Raw genomic sequence first — 25297 nt, forward strand, 5'->3', positions numbered from 1 at the left:
GGCTGAGACGAGGTGGAGCTATGATTCCAGCCCAGAAGCCCAATTGGCCAATAAAACAGTTATTCACGTGGTCTAGTTAAAACCTAGACTAACTGAACGGGGCTTACAATCATGTGGTCATTCTTTTTATGTTTTTTATCATTTCAATTTTGTTCAATTATTAGCTATTTCGATAGACTATATATCGGAGATATATTAATTATCTGTTATACAATATACTTGTGATTAACATATTTTGTGAATAGGGATCATTTGCTGCATTATGTAGATACAAGCATGTAAAGTTTAGTGAACATATATGTATCTTATAAAATTGATCTTTTGCATTGCACAAGGACACCTAACTTTGGGTCAAATAGATTACTAGAAGCGTAGCCAAGATTAAGAGTTTGAGCTTTAAATTCTGAAAGTGGAGCTTAGATTATGAGTTTAGGATAGAAGAGGAAAATATTGCAAGACATGCAAAAAAAAAAAAAAAAAAACTTGGGTTAGTGTGAAGTTCAAACCCACAACTCTTGTATAGAAAGCTTCCACTGTCCTTCCTTGCCATTGAGTCATCAATTAATTTTGGTAGGGAATTTACAAGTTATTATAGATTTATATATTTAAATCGACAGAAAAAAACTACTAAATTCACTCGAACCCAAAAACCCCCACTTAGCTTCATCCCTGGATAGATGACCTCACTTCACATCCAGCCACGACAAATTCAAATTGCGTCCATCAAGCCCATTTAAGGTGACCGGAACCCCTACTCTTAATCATAAAACTATAGGCACACCTACTCAAACCATAAAACTATAGGCAAGATAGGTTGTCAAACTCTCTACCGTACCCACGTATCACAACCCAAGACCTCTGGGTAAGAATAGAAGGATCTCCTACATCGTACCACATCCCTTTATATCTCAAGACAAATCCACTTATTATATCCTTCAAGCTACCCAATCCATACACATGAGTGCATGTAGCATCGCATTGAGTCGTCCCCAATGCAGTGAACACCTGTGTCATTTTTGTCTGGCCTTTTGCCTGCTCGAAAAATGTATTGTATTCTAGATCTTTGTAGAGGTTACTGTGGCCACAGTAGATTGAAAAATAAAAAGAAAAATGGTTCCATGCCAAAAAATAAATCATTCATATGCTCAACTGAAGGAGGTTTTTGTCATTTCTGCCAAACTAAACCAACAGTAAAAACAACAAAGACAGAAATGAAGCATAGAAAACATATACCAATGCTATAGAGAAAACTTATACAGATCCATTCCCCACTCGTATGGCATTAAATACAACAAAAAGAGGAATGGGAAACTGGTAAAGAAGTAACAGATAATACATGCCCAGAAGGCACCCAACAACTATATCAACTATACATTCCCTTCAACCAAAATCTTATATGCAGAATAAATTATGCAGAAGACAACATCAAAATGAACCAACCCTCAGCAGTGTAATAGCTGAAGGCGAGGGCAGAAACTGCAGCGCATCCTAACTAAACTAAAGAGAAACAAATCTCCCTCCCCAAACGAAATCGAAGGGAAAACATATAGCCTGCAAAATCTGACCAAATCACCAGGAGGAAGCAAAGGTGGTGAAATCCCCTATATGAAAACAATTTTCATGCTAATCCCCTCTCTGCCTTCTACTTATCATCATGTCATAGCTACAAACTCTTTTACATGCCTCCCTTCTAAGCTCGTGAGGAGTGAACACTACAACCAAAGCCCAGCTGGAATATCACAAACCTCTTTCAGTTGTATATCTTGACTGGCTTTTCAAATGTGTGACGGTTCTGCAATGTCAGAGTAATTATTAAAGCATAATAGAGGTTTTTTTTAACATATAATGACCAAAATTATCAAGCAATAAGCAGCTCAGAGTGTAGGGTCCAGTGGAGAAACGATGTCAAATAATTCTGCAACTATTAGACTATGTAACTAGTCAGTGATTGTCGTCGAGCAAAATGGAAACATAGATTACATCTCAATATCTGATCACACACCCAAAAGAGAAGGTCCATAGAAATTAAACCATATGCGCAACTATTAGAGAAATTATTTTTTCTTTTTAATTAGCAATCTACAAACCTGACCCTGAAAGCTCAAACATTAAAAAGCAGGTTCCACTAGATAAAATATCATAAATTTAACAGCTTTTAGGAGGAGGCAAATTAAGATACTACGATAGAATCACTTGTATGTTTTAACTGATAACTAAATAGAACCACTTGTATGTTTTAACTGATAACTAAAAGGGTTCTAGTAAGATCTAAGAGAGTCTACCTGATTAATATATGGCCTCTTAGATGTATTATCTGCATGCTCCAATCCAAGGTACTGCTCCCAAGCACCATAAACATCTCTCCTCTGCAACAGGATACAAGCATCTTCAGCTTGGGCAGAATTTAGAAAAAAGAAGACGCAATTATAGCTGACACACAAACATAAAAGGAAGTTCACGCGGACCTTCGGGGAGGGGGGGAGGGGGGGATACACTAACCTGAAAACGGTTGGATACAATATCTGAGTCCTGAAGGTATTCTGGGCGCCCCAATGATAAAAATGCAAACTTCCACTAGCCATCAAAAAATTACAGAGTCAACCCATCAGTCAATCATAGGCCTTTAAAAACTAAACCATAATGCTAAAAGTATGCAAGAATATTCCAGTTGCTGCAAAGGCTTGTGCTAAAGCACTGTACCTTAGAGAACTCCTCATCCGAGACCTGCAATTTCTTTTGAATGCGCACTTTAATTTCCGCTAAAGTTTCACCTTCACGGATGACCAGAAAGAAAGGTTCTCCAAAATTCTGCACTTGCTGTTGAAAACCAATCCAATTACTAATTTTAACGTCAGATGCAGCAGTATATCAGCAACAGTCAATCAAGCCTATTTGTATTACCATTTGATTTTGTGGAGTCTCTTTTGTGAAATGGTAAACATGAATTAGACGATCATGGGGACCAAGGTTTTTTTCCTCTTCTGGTATCTACAAAAAAATAAAAAAAAATAAACAGAGTATTACAAATAGGTCAGTGGAACAACATATACCACAGAATATCATTATTAATTTTTAATCGATAATCTAAAGCAGAGGGGTCAGTGGAACAGAAGACACCTTTAACAAATAAAGCTGACACAGCAAAGCATAGCAATCAAATTAAAGCTCAGATCCTAGATTCTCCTTTTTGAAAGAGGGTGGGGAAGGAAGGGAATATGTATCCAAATCTCTGCTTAAACTTCAAAACCTCAGAAACAATTTTTTTAGAAAAGTAAAAAGGATCAAAAGAAGAAGAAGAAAAAGAAGAAATCAGCCATACAACACCTAGAAAACTTACTTCCTCTGCCCGCAATGTCCAATATTGGTCATTTATATTCTCAATCTTTTCACTGAGCGGAAAGATCTGCAGATTAGAAATGGTAAAGGAAAGGGTGGTGGATCAGATACAGACAGACAAAAAGAACACCTAAGCTAACAGAAGAAGTCTTGAAAGGTCATTTAACGATCAAACTAAAATGTCAGCACAAATCTAATAAAGGAGAAAAGTATTTTTTGAGAAAGGTAACGATTGCATTAGTCAAGATCACATAGCCTGTGCTAGAAGCCATATTTACAGATTCAAATAAAGGACAAAAGTATTAAACTTATATTAGGACTCCTCACCTTATAAATCTTGTGATAGAAGACCTCGAGTAATCTGAGCTCTGCATTTGGATGGGACAACTCTACCTGTTGCAGCACACCATATGCCAGTAGTTATATTCTCATACCATAAATGGAAGCCACCATTGAACAGAAAACATTAGAGAAATAACATTGGTCCAGAATATACATGACAGATCTAAATCTTACATGTCCTTAAAAAATGCATGTAAAATGATTTTCTTCATAATATATACACCAACAAGAGACATACATTAGGGTGCACATTTGTCATCCTTCATTAATGGTTTTAAACAAGATAATCTTATAGGAAAGAGAGTACTACTCTCCTTGCTGAAAAAAAGAAGGAAGATAGCCACTTTTGAAGTCAAAAAATATCACAAAAAGATTGCCAACTCCCGATATCAACAAGTGATTTTTTGTATAATCAACTAAATCAAGTATGTTAAGATAAATTGAAACACAAATTTAGCTAACTTGTACTTCTCATGTTATTTCCAAATCTCTAAATTTTATTTTCAAAAGACGCCAATGTGACACTTGAGAAGCAAAATATGAATATCTAATTTGTGATAATCATCACAGAAATCTTCTATGCATAGTAATTGACTAAACTACTGGAATTGGAATCTTAGTTATTAACTAGTCAATATTAACAAAAGATATTATCCAAAGTAGCAGAAAAGCACACGCTGGCGCAGTGTAGGCAACAAATGTAGATCCCAACTCTTCAATTATTAGGGTAAATAATACAAGTTAGACTAGATTGTACCCTTTCCCTATATGTTATCCACAGAACCTGAATCCATCAAACAACATTTACAGTAATAATGCATAAATCAACTAAAAACATATAACCATCAAGACATCAGAAATCTACCACGAGGAAACTGCTTATTTTTTACTGAGGGGTGTGGAAATTGCTTTCATCATTTTCAGAGACTCAATACCACAATTAAAGTTTATAAACACGTATCCATACCTTTGATTTAATTTCATTAAGAACATCCCCCACGGTACTCTGCTTAGGTAATCTTACATTCAGAATTTCAATCTGAAAGCGATGAAAACAAATGTAATCAGGAAAGGTAATAGTTTGATGGGATAAAAATGTTTTTTGCCATTTTAGAGAAACCTCATCCTTCGTAGAATGATGGAAGGCAACTTTGAGCGTCTTTAGACATTGTAATTCTGGCAGAGGTATGTCCAGAACTTCATAATACAGAATATCGGAGATCTATCACCACCAAAAAAATAATGAAAAAAGTTGAGACATGGTTAGTCCAGACACATCACATCCAACCAAAGTAATATGCCATTGTTTTGATGAGTAAGCATTAAAAGTCACCATGTGCTTCCAAGATAAAGTCAACTCATGTTAACAAACCTGATTGTAATGGATAAGCATGTCTACCAAATGATCCACAGACCGATATTTGATGGGGTTGGGCTTGGGTTGCTGTGAGTAGCAGTTGTGAGGAGTAAGCCTAATTTTGGAGGAATCATCCACACCAAGCCTCTGCGCCACTCTCTCCACTACTTCATCATATGTATCACCTTTTGCTCTGTAATATTACCAACAAAAAGATGGTCACAGATGTATCAGAAGCAAATGCTCTGCACTAAAGTGTAGGATAGAGGTACCAAATAAACTCACAACTCCAGACAGAAATCATCTTCCTTCGGTTTTTCCAGTGCTCTGAAGTGGACAATCTGTAAATAATAAACTCATATATGAGGAATCAAAATGGGAGAAAATCATATCATCATCATCATCATATCATCATCATATATCATATCATACACCATACATCATATCATCATCTATCTATCTATCTATCTATCTATTTATATCTACCAATCTATCTATACAACCTTTAAAACATGAACTTCCTAACTTGAATGTTAAATTACTATAATACCCCTAATTAAAAACACTCATTTTAGTATATCTTCTAAAGGAGGCACCTTTCCACATTGAAGGTGTTAAGAAGTCCCACATCGGTAGAGGCATAGGAAATTGATCTCCTTATGTGGACTTGGACAAATCTCCCGTCATAAGCTAGTTTTTGGGGTCGAGTTAGGCTCAGGTGTCATGTCTTTATGAGCCAGGTCCATCCCAAGTTGTTGTTTGCCAATGTTGGGCCCCCATTTAGAAGTGTTGACACTCCAGTTAAGGTCTGGACGTGCAAAGGGGTGTTAAGAAGTCCCACTTCGTTAGAGGGATAGGAAATTGGTTTCCTTAGATGGACTTGGACAAACCTCCCCTCATAAGCTAGCTTCTGGGGCTGAGTTAGGCCCAGGTGTCATATCTTTACAGAAGGGTTGTGAGGTTTTGACTTTTCCGATAAGGCCCAATACGCACCTGACCATACTACCCTTTGTTGGCTATAAATAGAGTGGTTTTCTCTCATTTTTTGAACTACGAATTTCTAAATTTTCTACACTTCTTATAAAACTCAAGTGTGATTTGTAGTCGTAAATTTAATATTGTCTATCTTAATACTTATAGATAGTAAGTTTTTTATAAACCATAAAATGGTTGGTAACCCAATTTAGTATATCTTCTATATTTTATATTTTTATTTATGTGTTATATTAAAAGCAGACACCTTTTCACACGAAGGGTGGTGACTTCTTAGAAGGATTGTGATTTTTCCATAGAGTTGAGACTTTTTTTACGGATGGTGACTTTTCCAAAGGGTTGCGAGTTTTTCAAAGGGTTGTGACTTTTTTTATGACAAGGGGAACCCGTAGCCGCTACCCTTTGGGTGCGCACAGGGTAAAACCCCCACTCCTATGCAATAGTTGGCAAACCACACAGAAGAGGTAACCCGTACTAGGCAAGCCCGGTGTGACGAGCTCGACCCAGAAGGCAAACCCTTTGCTTTCGCTAGCAAGGGGTTCCGAATCATATCTATACTATTCTAAGTAAGAACCTTTAATGCTAAAAAAATTGAATTATCAAAATCTCAATCAAAAGTTGAACGTCCTTTTTACTCTTTACACTTAAATTAAATCATTGAAAGATTGTAATGCATTTGAGTAATTACAAAATAGTAATTAGCTCTTTAAAACACAATAAAGTAGTTAGAATGCTAGATGGACATAATTGGATCAACTAAAGGACTGTTGATGCTTAGAGAGTTCCATAAAATTTCACGTACAAAAACGTAAAGATCACTCATAATAAATACATATTTACCCTTTAAATACATACTAAAATTTGATGATACTTGAAGTTTCAAGAGTGAGTTTTTTAGATTTCTAGGTCAAATTTAAATTTAGTTTTGTTGGCTGTAAATACTACTCCCTCCAAGTCAATTTATTATTCAAACTCAACGATAATCATGTAACAAGTTATCCCTTCCATATAAAGGAAATATTACTTCATACTAATATATTATATATTAGAAAGTTTATCTTAAAATACTGAACTTCATTACATTAGCCTTTAATTGTAAATAAATTATTGCAGTAACGTTTTCATATGAATATCTTTTTAAATTATCATGCATTCTTTCCATCTTCTAAAGCTTACATTTTGTAGTACTTTATTACTCATTAATATTATTTTCTTCTTTGTTTTGTTTTCCACATTTGAAATAAACGTGTAATGACACTTCCCACTTATAAATGGAGTTTTTCTAAAGCTATTTAATATACTCTATTCTTGCCAGATTTCTTGAGTTACATGGATTCGAGGGACGAAGGACACGGTAAAATAGGTACTACCTTATTATCAACAAGAGTTAGGTCTATATAAATTTTATATAGTAGTAGGGGCCAAACGTGCAACGCACGTACCCAAAACTAGTACAAATAAAGAGTCAGATGTATGGTCTGCACAAGCACAACACAAACAAGAAAAGGAGACGTGAAAGAAAATGTTGCAGATACAGTAACAACAATGATGTAACTCGTCAAGGCAAAGACTCAAGGAAGTTTCGAAAGATATTTCCCTTGCACCACCATAGAGGACCATAAGCCTTAAAAATATAGGAGCAGAGAATATTTATACTAATATATAAGGATGCCAACAACCTTGCAGAAATTGGAACTCTATGGGGATTCACCTGGCGATTTTTGACATACTCCATATATGAAGAAACATCTGGAAATCGGACTTGTTCTTCAACTTCAGGAGAAGCTTTCTTCTGAAAGCATATAATATCCCCATCTTCAATCTGTTATCAAAAGTCAGCAAAGCAAATCCAAATCTGAGAAGAGAAGCTTTCAGCAATCGAACAGGGTAAACAGGAAGGACAAAAACCTGGCTAAATCGAAATGAAGCCTTTCTGTCTAGTCTTTCACACATGACAGAAGGTTCAAACTTTATTTCCTGTAAAGAAAAAAGACCAAATTCTCATGTGATATCAATCAATGACATCAATAAGAACAATAAGTGCATCAACAACAGAGAGGAGGAGATAAAGCACACCTCAAAAAGTTCGATTTCTTGGTCAGGAGCAAATCCAGCCAATTCATTAAGTTTTGGAAGTATCTCAATTGGCTTACTAGTACTCTTCACGAAAAGCCTACCAACATAACTGGAAATACAAAAAGGGAACAAATCTTGTTGTTAACCTTGCCGCAAAAATATATCTCCCATGTGAGCTCTTTTAAGAGCAAATAACTTACCGGAGCTCTTCTTTCTCAGGATCATAAAGCTTAAAGAAAAGGAGTATATCATCTTTACTTTTGTCAGGTGGAGGAACAGGAATGAGATCCTGAAATATTAAACGAGTTAAAGGTAAAGTAGAATCTAAGCCAAAAAACACATGTCAACAAAGGGGAGTAACCCATGGCAATCAATAAGAGAGTTGAGGAAGGTACCAGGCCACAGTCCACTTCCAAAAATAATTTTAACTCAGCATTGGTGGTCTTGTTAGAAACTTCCCTCAACTGACCAACCTGCACTTGCAGATGGTTGTCTTAGACAACAATATACATCTTTCAAGAACCGTTACAAGCTAGGAATTAATTATTATAAAGAATAATAGGAGTAAATAAAGCAGAAGTGTTTCCATAGTACGGCAGAAGAAAACTATGTTGCTCTGACTCTCCAAAAATGCAGTTGGTTGTGTGTCGGATCCTCCAAAAGTAGTGCAATTTTGGAGGATCCAATACGGGTGGGCCAAAATTTGGAGAGCCTGCGCAACATAGGAGGAGAATGTATGAACTAGAACATCATGCAAAGTACAAGAATAACTTCTAGAAATCATCAGTTTAAAACATTAAAGATATCAAAAAGGTGATGTACCAGGATAAACTTGAATGTTTTAAGCACCAGAACTGAAAATATCATTCACATACTGGAACAAGTATACAAGATGACCAAAATATAAATGAGGCATCACTTTAATTGTAAAACACACTGTATGATCAGAATAAGTACACCTACATAAAGAATATAGTCAATATTTATCAATACCTTGTACTTTTAATATATATTAATACAACAAATAGAGCAACTAATACTACTGTCAATCGAAACAAGTTTGGTCTACTTATAAGAAGCCTCTGCAGCCATTTCACTCCATTTATACCCACTTGATTCCAACATTCTACTGATTGATGTTCATTAAAAAAAAAATTCAATCTCTAAATCCATAATATTTATTTTCACAGGATATATTAATCATTCATCTGATGCCAAACCGAAAATTGATCAATTTGAGACAGGGGAAGTGAATGATTACTTCTAAACCCCTTCAGAACATAAATCATTCGACAAAACAAAAATGTATTTTTGCATCCTATGTACAAAGGTTTTTATTGGTGGTTTTTGGCAAACCTAGTATGCACCTTGACTATTTAACCGACTCCTACATCTCCCACCAATACAGCTACCAAGTATTTCTGACCATCAACGCTTAGGCTAATGGGAAGACCTCAACAACATCAACTACGCCTCAGTCCCAAGCAAGTTGGGTTGGGCTATATGAACCTCAGTTCCTTAGTAACCATGTTACTCCATTAAGTTCATCTTTAGGCCAATAATAATAACAACAACAATAATAATAGGCATTAAAAATACTATAAGTTCTTTATATTTTCTACTGACGTATAAATATCTGAATGGCCAAACACAAATTGGAAGAGCTTTTCCACCTAAAAGCAGAATTCAAAGTAATCTAATGTTGCCTATTAAGACAGTCCATTATCATATATTTGATTTGGATTTGCAGGAAGGCAATCAAATCAATAGGACAAGGATTAACCGTTTACTGGCAATCAAAACTTTCTAAAAATGATTATACATTAACTAGTGCAAACATTTTAAGAAACCAACAATTATATCTCCGAGATTAATTAATTAGTTTGACAAGACAACAGAGTGTTACACCACAGAGGAAATGTAATTGTATAACCTAAACTAAGAATAACTTTAACTTGGATGAGTAGAACTTTTTCATTGTTAAGTTGGATGGGTAGACTTGGGAAAACATTTTAGAAGTTTTGCTAGGAAATTTCGAGAAGACTGAATCCAAAACCATGTTGCCAAAGCACCCAAGAATATGGCCTAGTGGTCAACCTTGGAGACTAGAGTTCAAATCCAAAGGCAAAAGACTAGGTGACATCTGCCTAAAATTTGGTTGGCAAAGTTACACAGTACTTGTGCTGCTGGTGGACGGTAGCACACCGATGGAATAGTCAACGTGTTGGACTGGGTACCACCACTGTAAAAAAAAGTTGTCTTGCGAATCCTCCTCCATTTTGATTTCCCGATATTGGACTGGAAATTTCTCCGTCTGTGATAACTTTTAAATACAATGAGAATGGTAGTGAAGTTCTCACTGAGACGCACTCGTATTCTTATGATGAAAAGAGATATAATGACCAGTGTTAAATCTTTGCTTATAATCGATTCAGTTAACCCACTCTTCCCCCCTAACTTCTCTACAGAGAGGAGAGGGATACCAAGAAAGAAGCATAATTTCAGTAATCATTACTCCTAATTAACTATGACAATCAAGTTTGTTTTTTTCTTGGTACACTAGATTTATTTCTCTTCAACCACAAGGCAAAAACCTTTTCTTTTTTAAGTAATTTCATTGAAGGCATCAAGAAGATGCTAACAGGTCCATAAGGATTACAAAAAGGTGCAAATGGCCCCCACACAAAACAGCTAGGTTATTCTCATGGAGCTAACAAAATCTGAGAACTGAAAAGAAGAATTTGTAGCGAAAAGGCCGAACCGACTGATAAAAGTAAAAGACATTTGGCTTTAAGGGAATGATTAGGAGTTGGATATCCCTCCACGGAGCATCTTTGACACAGGACAATCTCAAGTGATGGAAATTCCGGATGGCAAACAGATGCTATATGTGCTATCGAACTGAAGAGACAATCAGCCATCTTTTTTTTTTTGCAATGTACAGCTGCAAATGATATTTGGAATATGTTTTACACTATTTTTGGACTCAGTTGGGTCATGCCAAGTAATCTAAGGAAGCAATAGGAAGCTGGAGCAGATGGAAAGTTGGTAAAGCCATCAGAAAAGTCTGGAAGATGATACCAGCAAGCATTTTTCAATAGAACAATTTTCCAAGAAGTTTGAAGGTTCAAAATCATGATAAACGTTACATCACCTAAGAATTGATATTAGAGCATCCTCTGATTAATTCTAAGTACCAATCTTTTCCAAAGAACATAACACAAGACCTTAACAAATTACCTCCTACTTATTGTGCACACTGATATTAGAAAACGAAAACCCACCTTCAACAGCAAAGAATGAATTCCAACTTACTCAGAAATTAAGCAGCCATTATTAATGCAAACAGGTGATGAAACTATGACAAGTATAATTACCCAAAACAGGGAATAACATCATAACAAATACTAAAAACTCAATGGGAATGAGAAAGATATAAGAACTCACTGTTTGTAGTTCCTCCTGCGGAGATAATGGGCGATTGGGCCGGTAAGTGTGATTTTGCCGCTTTGCCCAAATCCAGAAACGCTGGAATTGAACTGGTATACCCAATTCTTTTGCAACCTCCTCCTGCAACAACGGAAAGTTTGGTCAAACACAAAGTGATAGTATCCAAGAAATTGGAAGAACACTTAAACATGCCAAAGATATGTGCTATAGAAATTAGTAACTCGTTGATTTTATACACCACAAGGAAGGTCATCCTTGACAAAAATAACTTTGTTATTCAATTCCACAGATCAAATTTACATCCTTGTTTTTTGAAGAAGGTTATTAACAAGGAATTAAATGATAGAAACAAGAGGACCACACGAGATTAAATTTGCTGGGAAGTGGTGTATACCCATACTGCTAATAAGGAAGAGAAAAAAAGATAAAAGGGAAGAGGTAATTCCCAAGAAGAATGGAGCAAAAGAACTCAAGGCTAATGAAGATAATCTACACTGGTTGAGGGCCAATAATGGGAAATTCACAGTAAAATCAGCTTACAGACACCTTGATAGGCCAGCTGCAATGCTCTTACCATGGCCTTGGAAGATGATATGGAAAGTTAAACTACCTCACAAGGTGGCTTGTTTCACCTGGTTAGTAGCCAGGCAAGCAGTACTAACTCAGGACAATCTAATGAAAAGGGGAAGACAATTATGTTCTAGGTGTTTTTTTTGTGAAAGAGAAATAGAGACAACAAACCATCTCTTCATCCAGTTTAGAGTGACAGAGAAACTGTGGCAGGTGTTTTTTAACTTGAGGGGTATCAGTTGGTCCATGCCAAGGCGTACCTCCGAAGCTCTAACATGCTGGAATAAGAAGGAAATATGTCCGGCCACAAAGAGAGATGGAAGATTGTCCCTGTTTGCATCTGGTGGACAATATGGAGGGAAAGGAACCAAAGATGTTTTGAAAACAAAAGTATCCCTTTCCAAAGTCTGAAGTTGAATTGTCTTATAACCTTTTATTTTTGGTGTAACTATGTACTCCCCAAAAAGGTGGGAGGATATTACTCAGTTTCTAGATAGTTTAAGAGGGATATAGGTGATAGATTTCTTTGGTTTTGCTTACTGTAAACTCCAGATGTAACTACTACTAAAATACACTATTGGTGTATTTTGTCTATAAAATGTTAACTTTCTCAAAAAAAATAAATAAAGAACTCAAGGATTTCAGGCCTATCAGTCTAATAGGCAGTGTTTACAAGATTATCTCCAAACTTGTGGCAGAGAGATTGAAGTGTGTGGATTCCAAACTGTATAGCAAGGAACCTGGCCTTCCTTTATTTGAGAAAAGGTAACTGTGTATTCACAAAGTACTCATCATCAAGGATAAAGAGCACAGTCACTTGCAACCAGAGGGCACCATTCCAGCAAAAACCCAAAACTAGACTAAGTGGCTTTACAATTTCCTTATGAAATCAACAAGAAGTTCTATATCCCCCACTCTATCCTCTTTACACCAAAAATAAAGAAAACTGAGACAATTCATCTTGATCTTCTGTGTGTTGTTGAATTTGTCTTCAAAACCTCTTGCATTTCTTTCCTTCCATAAGGTCCACCAAATACATGCAGGTATCATTTCCCACCAGTCCTCCTCTGATTCTCTTCTTCCAATCCCTTTCCAACTATTAAGCATTCCTTTAGTAGTTTTTGGGATCACCCAGTGCACTCTTTCTGTTTGAATTTCATTACAGACTTCTTTCCTCTCGTCAGCTTCATCCTCTAGACACAAGTTTATTTTTTCCCCTTTGTTCACCTCCTCCGGCAAGTTCGTTGTGTTGCGCGTCTCGGCCATGCCTTCCATCCTTCGAAGGCTTTAAGGAACTTAAAAGCTAATACCCTGAGTTCATGTAAGCCTTCAATCATGCTTACATGCTCCCCACGTGACACCACAATCTTTTGGTTGGGTTCTTTTGAAATAGAGTTTGGGTTTTTTTAAGTTGAAAGCATTGGGCCTTTACCTTTACCTTTACCAGCAAGAGGCAAGCCCAAGTTCAGATTTGAATTTTCTAAAATTTCACGTGTTTGCAATGACAGCACATGGTTCAGAACCGACACCTGCAGGGTTTTTCTCCATTACCCATCGTGTAAAAACTCAAAGGGTAATAATTTTGACCTTTGTCTTCTTCAATGTTGATTCTTGCCGGCGACTCTGTCCAAAGTTGCATGGAGAAGGCAATTCCGACACTGACAATGGTTACCTCCTTAGGTATTTTAAACCCATCACCTCGGACACTGATTCTTGCCCATTTGAGGTGGTTATGGAGTTTCGTCTCCTCCTCAGTCTCGACCCAGCCCCCAATGGAGTCTCTGATGACCTTGAATATTTTTTATTTATTTTTTATTTTGCACCGGGTGTCCGAGTCTCTTTGAGCCCCGACTAATCCCGGGGGTGCACAGGCCCTCGGCAAGGAGTTTCCCGCAAGTGCACCACGGTTAATTCAGGTTTTACCCAGTCCGATGGCCCTCAGAAATTGTTTGCACCTAGTGGGTTTCGAACTTGAGACCTTGAAAGGGAGCAAACCCCAAGGCTCAAGTCAATTGCCAGCAGGCCAACCCCTGAGGGTTCTGATGACCTTGAATATTTTTTCCGACCAGAGATAGAGAGGAAGTCCAACAATCCTGGTCTAGATTGTGTTAGGTTTGTCTTTTCCTTCTATTGTTCCTACCATCGGGTTCCACCATACTAGCCGGAGCATGGACTCATTCCATGTCCAATCTCCTACTATTACCTACTATGTCGTGGTTCGACTTGCAAAATCAAACAAAAATCTTCCGTCTCCCATCTCATAAATGTTTAGCCCATGTGTTATCTTCCAAATCTTGTTCGATCATCTCCTAACATTAGATAGCATGGACATTTGGTTAATCGTACCACCCAGACTTCTGTTTAGGACTTTACCAAGGGTGTTAGATTTGTGATCAATGTAGATAAGGCCCCCCTTCATTAAAGGTGCCACCACATTAACTTCAGCTTCTTTATTGCTGACCCATTTACTGCTTCTGAGAGCCTCTACATATGGAATGTTGTTATCAACCAATCTGTGCAAATTTATGTTTTCTTCAACCTTCCTTACAGCAATGAATCTTCCCACTTTATCTGCAATAGCCTCCCAGCCTGAGTGGAACATTAGCTCCGGAATAATAATGACAGACCTTCTTCTTCCTCTCACATTGATCAAGCTGATGTACCTACCAAATTTGTTGTAATTTCTGGCACAAAAAATTTATGCCCTATCCTCTGATTTCCACCATCTCTGAACTACGTTCCCTTTTGTTTCGAAGCTTCCCGCAAAACTTGAGAGATCCAGATCATATATTGTCTACTGAAAGAAGTTCTGATGATAGCTTTTCTGCTTCTTTCAGTCCATTCATATCATTCTCCTGCTGCCCCCTTGAGTCATTCAATGTCAAAAGATTTAAAACCTAACTCAAAATAAATACAATCTTCCATTGAAATAGAAGGTTTGTGTTATTTTTTTTTTAGAAAAAAAAATGAAGAAAAGAGAGTTTTCGGTGATCGGAAGGATCACCGGAGGATGGGTCAGGGTGGATCCCCCTCCCAGAAGGTAGGAGAGAGAAAAGACCCGATAACTGTGCGTGGGAGCATTTTTAAGTTACTTTTTTAAATTTGAGCAACCTGGCATTCCTTGTAAACTAGATATCCAAAAAGCTTTTGAGCATGTGAAATTGTGAATTGGGATATCCTTCTTAACATCCTAAGAATTGGTTTTAGTACCAAAAGGATACTAGATTAGATCCTTTTTTTGAGAAATGTGAAGTTTTCCATTCTTGAGAATGGAAACCCAGAAGGTTTCTTCCCCTCTCATAGGGGATTGAGGAAAGGTAATCCCCTGTCACCTTTCTTGTTTATCATGGCTACAGAAGGAGTCAACAATATGACGGAATAGGGCTATGTTTAATGGCTGGATCAGGGGTTTCAAAGTGAAGCAGACAAGAAAACAGCATGGTCATCACCCATTTGCTGTATGCTGATGAAACTCTTGTTCTATGTGAGGCCAACAAAGAAAATGTGCTAAACCTCAAATAATTATGATCCTGTTTGAAGGTGTATCAGCTTCATGAACTGAGAAAAAAACAGGTTGTATCCTGTGAATGTAGGGCCTGAAACCCAAGTTTTTGCTGAGTTCCTGGAATGTGAGATAGGTTCTCTACCTACAAAGTATTCGGTCTAGCTTTGGGTTCTAAGAACAGAGCATTGGAAATATGGAATGAGTTTTTAGACAAATTTGAGAACAGACTCACCACCTGGAAAGCAGTCAAGCACAATACCTCTCTCTAGGGCAGAACAATTCTAATCAACTCTGTACTTGATGCTTAATGCTTTACCACGGCTACTCCTTCCACGCACAAGAACTAGCTCTTCCTGCTATTTGATGCATATCCCATTTAAAAAAGGACCTGCTACTCTCTATCTATCTCATTCTCATCTCTCATCTGACTCCCTCCTCCAAATGAGTCTACATAAGTCTTTTACTGATGCTAACAAGTGAGAAGATCATTACTTTAACTACACATTTAAGTCGGGAATGACATAAGGGTTAAATTCTGATCTATCACTGGATGTGCTACTTGGATCCAAACTAAGCAACAACAATTATAGAAAGTAAAAAGTACCTTGAAAAGGTTAAATGGCAGCTGTTTCTGGATTCGAAAGCTACGAACTTTGTCATGATCAACAAGATCAAAATATATCTCCTTACCAATCTGTTCTCTAAGATCCTCATCCCGTGCAACCTACATACGAGTAGATTAACACAGCATATTCAAGGAGAGAAACTTAATATTGGACAACTAAACTATTTGAAAATGACCTTGATGATTGTATAAAGGTGGGCCTGTGCTTTGTATCGTCTCTTGTCCTCCTTCTCTTCTTGTTCTTTCTTCAACCTTGTCTAAAATGAACAAAACAAAAACATGGTGAACTGAACAACAGGTGCAGAAAATTTATTTCTTGCGTGGAAACTTTTGACAATCATACCCTTAAGTGTTCCGCAATGTCCTTCTCACCAACATCACAGATAATTTTATCCTTGTCACTCTCACGTATATAAACAAGCATGTAAGCATTGGAGTATTTTGTAAACTTGAAGGGAGTGTTATTGAAGCCGGGATTTGTCTGTGGCAACTGTAAAAGCAAAAGTAAGAATCAAAGCATGACACAGCACGACACAAATTAGATGTGCTGTTAGAGACGTATACCTCCTCCTCTCCACCATATTGTTCCTCTAGAGCCCTCTTATTGTCTTCTTTTGTCACCCGTTCGTCATCAAACTTATACCTAACATAGAACCAAATAATCACATTCAATCAGAGCTCAACTTACATCGTCAATTAATTAACTTTATCTGTATGACAGTACGATATGATGCAGAATTTTTCCCTATTGCTCTGTGATCCAACAGGAAATGTTCAGTAGATAGACACAGCGACGAAGAAAATGTTTTACAAAGAGTCCATACCATTGATCTGACAGTGTTGGCCTGATGAAAGCATAATAATGTCCACCATGCACACCGCCACTATGAACCAACACACTGCCATTAAGAAAAGCAAGGTGACATAAAGATAAAAGGCAATGCCACACACCTAGGTTAGCCAATGGCTTGAAACTATCACACCACTAAAAAACAAAAGGAAATAGTTTCGTTTATAAGGAATCTCATAATCGTATGTCCCAAAATATCACAACATGAACAACGCCCTCAAAGGCCAATCTTATCAGATTCAATGACAGTTTATTGATTCATTGTTTCAATCTCTACAATATAATTTGTAATCAGAACTGCTGAGCTCTACACATGCTAACCAACGGCACACAGAAAGGTGACATACCAATTCCTAGTAAAATATTAACAGATATAGCATAAGAGAATGAAAGCAACTTCATTTTTTAAGGAAAAAAAAAAGGAGAGGGTATATAAGATTTAAAATAAAATAAAAAATAGAATCTTAGCAACTACAAACAGATCTTAGTGGTACAAATGATTTAGAAGAAGCAGCAGACACAAAAATAGATGTTAGCGAATTAAGCATAGTTGAGTTACACCGAAGACTTCGAACCATAGTCCTAGCCAACTAGATAATGGAGCAACCATAGCAAAGCATAGTTGGTATTCGAGGACTGGGATTTATTTGTAAGTCGGCTTTGCTCCATGTTACATGGGTTGGGCCAGAATACAGAGTTGGGGAAAACACAGCAGCTTCATAGTGAGTTTTCTAAATCTTGCTTATGTCAAGTAATGGGATTGTCTGGTTGAGGTAAGTAATAACTGCTTCAAGCATGAAAAGTGAACAATCCGCAAAGAAGAAGTCGTGGGATACAGCTCACTGCTCACCTATGCATTATGTGGCATATATAAACAGAAAAAAAATAGTTGATATTTTGACCCCCCCCCCCCCCCAAGGCTTTGTCTAGAGGCAAGAGCCCACCGCATTATTTGTGGGTTAGGCGCAAGTTGTTGGTTTGAATCCTGCTGCAGACAAAAGTCAGGTACTTGAGTGGAGAAGGTAAGAGGACGGGCGCATTATGCACCAAATTTCAAACCATACACCACTGATCCTTGGAGATCTCTCGGTTATAAAAATAAATAAAAAAGAAAGAGATATTTCGAGGGAGGTAAGAACAGTGTATAGCTTGGAGCACGGATGTTTGACAAACATGCTCTATTTTCGCTTAATTTTTGAAGGATGCAGACTAATCAGGAAGATGCAATGATTCGTCCTGTGTGTCTCAGAGATGTAATTGAAAAGCTTACATAGCACCAACTTAGCTTTTGATTTAATGTGAATATAATAACTTTGCTTATCAAAGAAAAAGACAGACACTTCATACTAAGGTAAATAGACAAAGAAGTTCAAGGAAAAACAATATCTGGGACTGCATGCCAGTATGTTTATCTGCACATACACACATAGAAAAGAGAGTTAAATTTACCTATGAAGTGTATAGAGATTCCGTACACTCCTATCTGCATCAGGAGACAAATATTTTCCGTTCTCCCTATCAAGGTCAAGCTCTAGAGGAAATTCATAGCGGTCATTTATCTGCAACAGAGGATCAAAGATTGTCAAACAAGTGGGAACCAGGACACTACACTCTCTCTTTTTTTTAAACTGAACCAGGACACTATACATCTAAACTAAATTTCCAAATATTTCATGGTATAGAATGCTTTAACAAATAAAACTACAGTCAATCATTTTCTGATGTTCAAACTTTAGATGGACAAACAAAATTGACAGCAGCTGATCATAGCGGGACAGAAGATTTGGGGGTCATGATGGTTGTTGGTCGGAAACAAAGTTAATAGTCAGTAACAAGACAATTTTTTAGGAGACAATACGAAGGTTTATCAAATTGATGAAGAGGAATAGCAATGAAGAATAAATCATGTTTTATGGTTTCTTTTTTTTGTTTTCTTGATGAAGTAAGTGAGATTTCATTAAGGCATCCAAGTATATGGAAAGATTTTCATGTTCCATGGTTTCTTTCCTTTCATGGAAGACAAAATTGTGCCCACATTCGACAAATAAAAAATTAGAAAACTTTCCACTGAAAATATTTCAACTACCAAATAACGCCTTAAAGAAAATACTATCCGGTTTCACGCTTGAAGAAAATCATGAACATAATTCTCCCACCTTTTTTTCCCTTTATATCTAGTTCTTTTAACAGGTTCATTTTCAAGTTCCTTTTTATTCTATTCTTAAATTGTTTTCAACTTCCTTTTCTTTGCCCCATTATTTTGGATAATGTAGTAGAATATCGAAGTAATATACTTCTTTTGTTGAACATAAATGTTTGGACCCATAAACAGGGAACAACACTCGCTCAACAAAATCCATGAAACAACCCAAAAGCTACGTGAACCAGCAGTGTTAAAAGGTATCTACTTCTTTTGCCAAAGGTAAATGCTTGAACCAAATATAGGAAATAACGCTGTTTTACAAAGGGAATATGCAACAACCCGTAATACTAGAAATCAAATCATAAGCAAGCTGAGAAAGAAGAAACTAGTACTAACCTTAACCATAGTATCTCGCATGAAATCATATTCGAACCTCTTTAACTGAAGCTGAAGAACTGGAGGGAAGTCAATAAATAGTACACCCTTTTTTGCATCCTGATATCAAAACAGCAACTCAATATCATTTTTAATATGATGAACTTTTTTTCCTTTTTTTCCTTTTTGAGATGGTCAGCAATCACAATTCACAACAAGAGAAAGGAAAAAGGCAACAAATAGGAGGCAGTTGCTGGCTTAAGGAAATGCTTTGTGACTTCTTTTTTTTGAAAATGGTAATGTTGTATCCTTTGTGACATTCTCTACTCTTTAGCTTTATGAGTTCAAGTATCTTTAAATTCAACATGCTGGAAGGGCATTTCATGTATCTTTTGGTTTTCTGTATAATGGCTTAGAACCAACCTAGCCCCATCCCCACAGAATACAATTCTAAATATGATGCTTGATGCTTCCACTAATAAAACTCATCAAACAAGATGTCTCCCTTAGTTTTAAGCACACTAACCCTCATCCGTTTGAAATTTTTAATTTACATTAGAGAACTACCAACACCCTCAGCCCCCAAAAAGATGGGAAACAAAAAACCAGAAGCAAGATTAGGCTCCAAATTATGCCTACTCAATCAAGACAATTATTTTCTTGTTGCATTTTCACAAGAATATAGATGGTTTAATGTTTTAGAGAGCCACTAGTGAATAACAAACTCAAAGTCTGATCTATTTGGATTCACACTAAGCTTCTAGATTCCATTGTTTTGTGTGACCATTTACAAATTATCATCAAAAATAGATCCTTCTCAAGTTCTACAAGGACCATAAAAAAATAACTGATCTTCCTTTTTGATACTTTACTGGTAAAATTGAGGACATGCAACCACAACTAAGGCACATCAATTTATTGCTAATTGATAGAGTACTGAACCTGCAAACCATGTGCTTCAGCATGGTACTTATTATCGCCTTCTAGACGTTCGACTTCAACATATTTGTCAAAAGAAGCATAAACATCGCGGCAGCCTTTAACATCGAGCTGAAGATCTGCAGAAGTTTATACAAAAAATAAGTCCATGAACAGGCATTCAGGATACAAGGGGCAAACCTGATACGTACCATAAAATGACTCTTTTCTCGTTGATTTGAAGTCTACATTAATACATTCTATGTAATTCATATGGTGCCCCTCAAATAACTTCTGAATTGTCCCTTCCACAACCGTACCCTGGACAAAAGCAATCATTAGAAGATCCAATAAGATATTCAGAATTTGCAATTAGTCATTTTATAAACATACCTTCATCTTGTCTTCAAGCTTTTCACACAACACTCTGTTTAGTTCTTGCACATCATGCTGCATGAATGAATCATAAGTGTCCCATCCAAAAGATTTTGTCAATTCTTTTGTCGCCACACTGGTATCACTATATTGGAGCTTATAAAATAAACTTTGCAGAGCCAATGGAATGCTCCCTGATGGCATGTCATTCTCTGTGGTTGGCATATGATACACAGCCTGGCCGGACCAAAACAAAAAATGGCTCACATTCTAGAATCAATACAAAAGATATACAAGAACAACAACAACAAACCCAGTGAAATCCCACCAAGTGGGGTCTGGGGACAATACAAAGATATACTTACTAAAAACTTAGAACATGTGCTAACCTTTCTAAAGTAGGGGATATGGTACAAGGTTTGAAGGAGAGAGTTCATGTAACAAGTAGCTCCCTGATTCTTAAGCCCAACATATCCCGTCTCTTTCTTCGAGTCATATGTCCAGTAATCAATGACCTTCCGTACAGCAACATCAGCTTCAATAACAACTTTATCATTTACAAGATATCCCTTATTGGGATCATAAAGATCACTTAGAAGCATGAATGATGTGAAGCCCCAATCACTCTCTCTTTGGTTAAACTGGTGCTGTGTCTCTGCAACAAAAAAAAAATCAAATCGATGCCAGCATGAAACAAACTCATATCGTTAGTGCTGAACCGACATCTCGGGCTCCCGGCCATTCAGGTCACGAATCTCACAATCAAGACAATCTCCTAACAAACTTGTAGATCACTTAATCCTATACAAGTTCACAGGCCAAAGAAATTACTTAGATAATGTCAAAAGCTCAAAAACCTTTTGACTTGCAATTTTCAGTTTAAGAAACCTCATTCTTTCTTTCTCTCTTTTTATGATTTTTTTGTGGCAGGATAAGTCTCCAGACGATTAACAGCAAGCTTAATATAGTGTAGGAAGCCTTGTTCAGGAATTTAGAGCAGCCTGGAGTAACAAAGTTGCAAATTTGTCTAAAGCAATAGGATGAAGTATATTTCCACATTAAATGCAATACATAGGTAAATAATCGCCATATGTTTGTCCCGGGCTGGACAGGGTCACAGGGAAATTAGACAAGTAAAGAAACATGATAAAACAAGTGGATAACACAAGAAATTAGACAAGGGGAAAACAGAAATTAGAAGAAAGCACGGATAATGAATCCAAGGGAAAAGAGATTGAACTCATAAATGGATCCACCATAACAAGGGAAATCCAAATGGGTTCACTAAAGAGAAAGAAGGGATATTCCTTAATCACTCACCAACAAGTAGAACACTCATTCATCAAAATCTAGACTAGACTAATAAAACTAAACCCTAGAGTTAGTTATTTATAGTAGTAACTTAGATTATTACATAAATGGCACCTTTTGTATCACTCCAAGGACTTGATATCTTCTTGTGTTGGTGCTATGTTGTGAGTGCTAGGCCGTATCAATTCAAAAAAAATTAAAAGGCGTTGGCTTTTATGACAATAAGAAAGGGAAGTCAATTGAAAAGAAAATTTAAAATAGACATACAATTTACAAACTCAAAGAAACACAGAGAATTAGTCAATGTCGGGAAAGGTAAGACACTGCTTCTTCTTTTTTCCTAAAGAGAGTTCAAATAAGTGTACTTCAACTGAGGGAGAAACAGAGAATATTCCTAGACAGATGAAATGGCAACCAAGGAAAAAATAAAAACTGACTTCCAAATAATCATACAGACGATATTGGGATTCAATCTTAAGCTGCACGGATACATGACAAGAAAATACCTTTTTTCACTGAATATTTGGGGTTTATTTGATTTACAACTGTTAAGCTGAACTGAGCATATCTGTTCCACCCATATGGCAATGTAGGTGAATCTGCCACATCTAAATACATTGACAAACACTCCACGTTGTTTCCTTTTGGAAATATGAGCACTCTCCTACAAACCAATGCCAGCCATAGGACAATTATAACCCAATTTCTAAAAAAAATATCAAAATTTAACCACCAATGTAAGTGACAAATGCCACTCACCATTTATAACTACCAACAACAAAAGGCTCAGAATATAGCTTCTTCACAATTAACCGAGAAAATTCGTCAATTGTCCAGGTAAACCGGGAAGCCTGAGGCTCATCCACAGCTTGGTTCTCCCCAGTAGTAGCATTCTCAGGAGCTGCCACTGTTAAAGTAAATTCACCATATGATCACATCAAAATGTTATAACAAGAACGAAGCCAAACATAAGACTAATCATTGCCAAACTAAACTCTTCTTAAACAGAGAAGAGACTAAAATAGTAACAACTAAAAGAGGAACAACCTTCCATTGGCTGAGGCCCTTCGACTAACGGCTGAGGACCTTCAACTAAGTCAGAATGTGGCACAAGCATCTCCTCGTCTTCCTGTTGCTGAATTGTCCCAAGGAAAAAAAAAAGGGATTTCAGAGATTAGTGTGAGCTCATCTGTCCCAACCTTCCCAGACAAATTTACCCAACACATACTCTTGTATCCTCCATCAGGTTGCCCGTAGATCATTCAAAATGCAGAAAAATTTGCCACAACACCGATATTATCAAATAGAATCAAATAAAAAATAGATGCCCAATCTGAGCTCATCTACCCCAAATAAAGCAAGCAGCTTTACCAGGGACCTATACTTGTAAGCTATGACAATTCGCCATAGCTTACAAGTGTAGGTCCCTGGCAAAGTTGCTTGCTTTATTTGGGGTAGATGAGCTCAGATTGGGCATCTGTTTTTTATTTGTTAACATTGGTGTTGCGGCAAGTGTTTATGCACTTTGAATGATCTACGGGCAACCTGATGGAGGATACAAGATCAAATGTGCCTGAACAATAATACATGCATCATAAAATCAAGTCGAAAGCATGATCTAGTGACTAGTAAAACCCTAACTCCCTCTCACGAATCAAAAATCCTACCTTTTTCACATCCCTGATATCGCAAACTCAATTTTAAAAACAATGAACACAATTCAATCACTAAACCCTAACTCTCCGCAAATAAAAAACCCTATCCGATCACAAATGCAAACCATATCTGTATAACTACACCAGAATTCCACAAAAACTAAACCTACAAAACACAAACAGATACCGATTGTCAAAATGAAAAATTCAGAGAAGAAATGTAGAGAGGACTCACATCCAGCGGTTGAGGATTCAGCATGGTCATGTTTGAGGATAAAGAGTCACCGTCCGATCAACTAATCACCGGCGATGTGGGCGAGGTGAGTAGGGGGTGGGGTGGGGTGGGGTGGGGGTACGGGGTATATGAAGAAATAAGTTCAGATGTGGGGGTGGGGTGGGAGAGAGAAGGATGAGTTTCTGAAGTTGAGTGTTGTTTGGTTGGGTTTTCGATGGGGAAAAGGATACATTTGGAAATAATGGAAAAGAAAAGGGTAAATTAGGGGAAGGGGAAATACTGTCTCCATATCCAACAATAGTTGTCCACGGTAGTAAAAATACTTGTCCAAAACATATTGTCGTGATTTCCTTTTGTAGAATCAAACGATGAGAATTTTGACTAACATTTTACATTAAAATGTATCTTTTTATTATATTGATATGCAAGTTTTGAATATCTAAATTTTTTGTTTTGAAATATTGAATTAATATAATTTAATTTAACTTTGAAAATTAGTTAAAATTAACTTTTGAAAAATGTAACATAGTAACAATTAAAAACAGACGGAAAGAGTATTTTTAGAAAACGTATCAAGTCAACCGTGAACAATTATTGTCGGAGAGAGTAGTTAATCATGCTGTTTATAGAAACTTTGCTAATGTCACTTGTCTGTGAAAAAAAGGAAGTTAAAAGAAGACAGCATATGAAAAGCTGGCACGTCATAGGTCTACTTGACGGCGGTTTAGGGGTTACCGACAACTCACAATTTTTGTGGTTTTCGTGAAAAATAAGGTGGCGTTATGAATAAATATAAATAAATAAATAAAGTAAAGAAGTGTGATTAATTTTTTTTATGTTTTTAGACAAGTGTTTAGTTTCCAAAAGTTCTTTTAAAAGTAGTGTCCCAATTGTTGTCTTAAGGCATTATTCGTTTTTATTAAAATAATTTTAAAAAAATGTTAGATTTTGAATATACATTGAATAATTGAGATATCGTGTCTCGATCTAAATATTGAATATATTTTTTGATTAATCAGCTCTTTCAATCTTATTTTATACTCCCTCTATCATAATTTACTTGTCTATTTTTTACTTGACACACTTATTAAGTATATAATAATTGATATATGAGTTTACCATTTTATCCCTATTAATGATATAATTCAAAATTAATTTATTCATTAAAAAGGTGCTACTTT

General features: G+C 36.6%; 2 protein-coding genes across 2 annotated transcripts in view; both read right to left on the reverse strand.

The window, feature by feature from the left end:
• LOC125807103 (tropinone reductase 1) overlaps positions 1-25297 on the reverse strand; it is a 177143-nt gene that overhangs the window by 74589 nt on the left and 77257 nt on the right. The gene's annotated exons all lie outside the window — the stretch shown is intronic.
• Positions 1146-24227, reverse strand: LOC125807050 (ubiquitin C-terminal hydrolase 12). The gene is made up of 32 exons (XM_049486806.1): positions 24117-24227; positions 23274-23361; positions 22986-23133; positions 22733-22890; positions 21305-21570; positions 20934-21152; positions 20753-20861; positions 20565-20680; positions 19644-19742; positions 18554-18663; positions 17079-17153; positions 16819-16897; positions 16598-16744; positions 16431-16511; positions 16234-16353; positions 11552-11674; positions 8500-8577; positions 8305-8393; positions 8105-8213; positions 7937-8005; positions 7740-7850; positions 5321-5376; positions 5051-5228; positions 4799-4900; positions 4646-4717; positions 3664-3729; positions 3338-3403; positions 2902-2988; positions 2701-2817; positions 2500-2574; positions 2283-2366; positions 1146-1792 (listed from the first exon to the last, which is right to left on the reverse strand). The coding sequence occupies exons 1-32, from the start codon at positions 24144-24146 to the stop codon at positions 1751-1753; spliced, it is 3369 nt and encodes a 1122-aa protein (XP_049342763.1). The 5' UTR covers positions 24147-24227; the 3' UTR covers positions 1146-1750.

This window comes from Solanum verrucosum, unplaced genomic scaffold (genome assembly GCF_900185275.1).
Source record: "Solanum verrucosum unplaced genomic scaffold, falcon-dt-bn FXZP01000196.1, whole genome shotgun sequence".
NCBI lineage: Eukaryota > Viridiplantae > Streptophyta > Magnoliopsida > Solanales > Solanaceae > Solanum > Solanum verrucosum.